Here is a 1,171-nt window from a genome sequence, read left to right on the forward strand (position 1 = left end):
AGCCCTTGCCAGCATCCAGCCATGGGGGATATGAAAACCCCAGATTTTGATGACCTTCTGGCTGCCTTTGACATCCCAGACCCCACCAGCCTTGATGCCAAGGAGGCCATCCAGACACCCAGTGAGGAGAATGAGAGTCCCCTCAAACCTCCAGGCATATGTATGGATGAAAGTGTGTCCTTGTCTCACTCAGGATCAGCCCCTGATGTGCCGGCCGTGAGTGTCATTGTCAAGAACACCAGCCGCCAGGAGTCGTTTGAAGCAGAGAAAGACCACATTACTCCCAGTCCCCTACACAATGGATTCCGGGGCTCAGATCTGCCTCCAGATCCCCACAACTGTGGGAAATTTGATTCTACTTTTATGAATGGAGACAGTGCCAGGAGTTTCCCTGGCAAACTGGAGCCTCCCAAGTCAGAGCCATTACCCACCTTCAACCAGTTCAGTCCAATCTCCAGCCCAGAACCTGAGGATCCCATCAAAGATAGCGGATTCAGGATAAAGCCCAAACACTCTGACAGTTATTTCCCACCCGCTCTTGGGTGCGGGGCTGCGGGGGGCCCAGTCCTGAAGGCTCTGGCTAAGTTTCCGGTTCCAGAGCTGCATATGTTTGATCATTTTTGTAAGAAAGAACCCAAGCCAGAACCCCTGCCCTTGGGGAGCCAGCAGGAACACGAGCGAGGTGGGCAGAACGCAGTGGAACCTCACAAGGATCCGGATGCCACTCAGTTCTTTGGGGAAGCTTTGGAGTTCAACAGCCATCCTAGCAACAGTATCGGAGAGTCCAAGGGGCTTGCCCGGGAGCTTGGTACCTGCTCATCAGTCCCCCCTAGGCAGCGTCTAAAGCCAGCTCATTCCAAGCTGTCCTCTTGTGTGGCAGCCTTGGTGGCCTTGCAGGCCAAAAGAGTGGCTAGTGTCACTAAGGAGGATCAGCCTGGCCACACAAAGGATCTCTCAGGGCCCGCTAAAGAGGGTTCTAAAGGTAGCCCCAAGTCACCAAAGAGTCCCCGGAGCCCTCTGGAGGCCACTAGAAAAAGTATCAAGCCATCGGACAGCCCTCGTAGCATCTGCAGTGACAGCAGCAGCAAAGGTTCACCGTCTGTGGCTGCCAGCTCCCCACCAGCAATTCCCAAAGTGAGAATCAAAACCATTAAGACATCATCAGGGGAAA

At 54.1% G+C, this 1,171-nt stretch overlaps 1 protein-coding gene across 1 annotated transcript; it reads left to right on the forward strand.

The window, feature by feature from the left end:
* Positions 1 to 6: 6 nt before the first annotated feature.
* Positions 7 to 1,167, forward strand: LOC108525685 (zinc finger protein 592; the record flags this gene model as incomplete). The annotated part of the gene is made up of 1 exon (XM_017866578.1): positions 7 to 1,167. A coding segment is annotated over exon 1 (1,146 nt), but the record flags the coding sequence as incomplete, so codon positions are not given.
* Positions 1,168 to 1,171: the final 4 nt, after the last annotated feature.

This window comes from Rhinopithecus bieti, unplaced genomic scaffold (assembly GCF_001698545.2).
Source record: "Rhinopithecus bieti isolate Rb0 unplaced genomic scaffold, ASM169854v2 repeat_3544, whole genome shotgun sequence".
In the NCBI taxonomy this organism is placed as follows: Eukaryota; Metazoa; Chordata; class Mammalia; order Primates; family Cercopithecidae; genus Rhinopithecus; species Rhinopithecus bieti.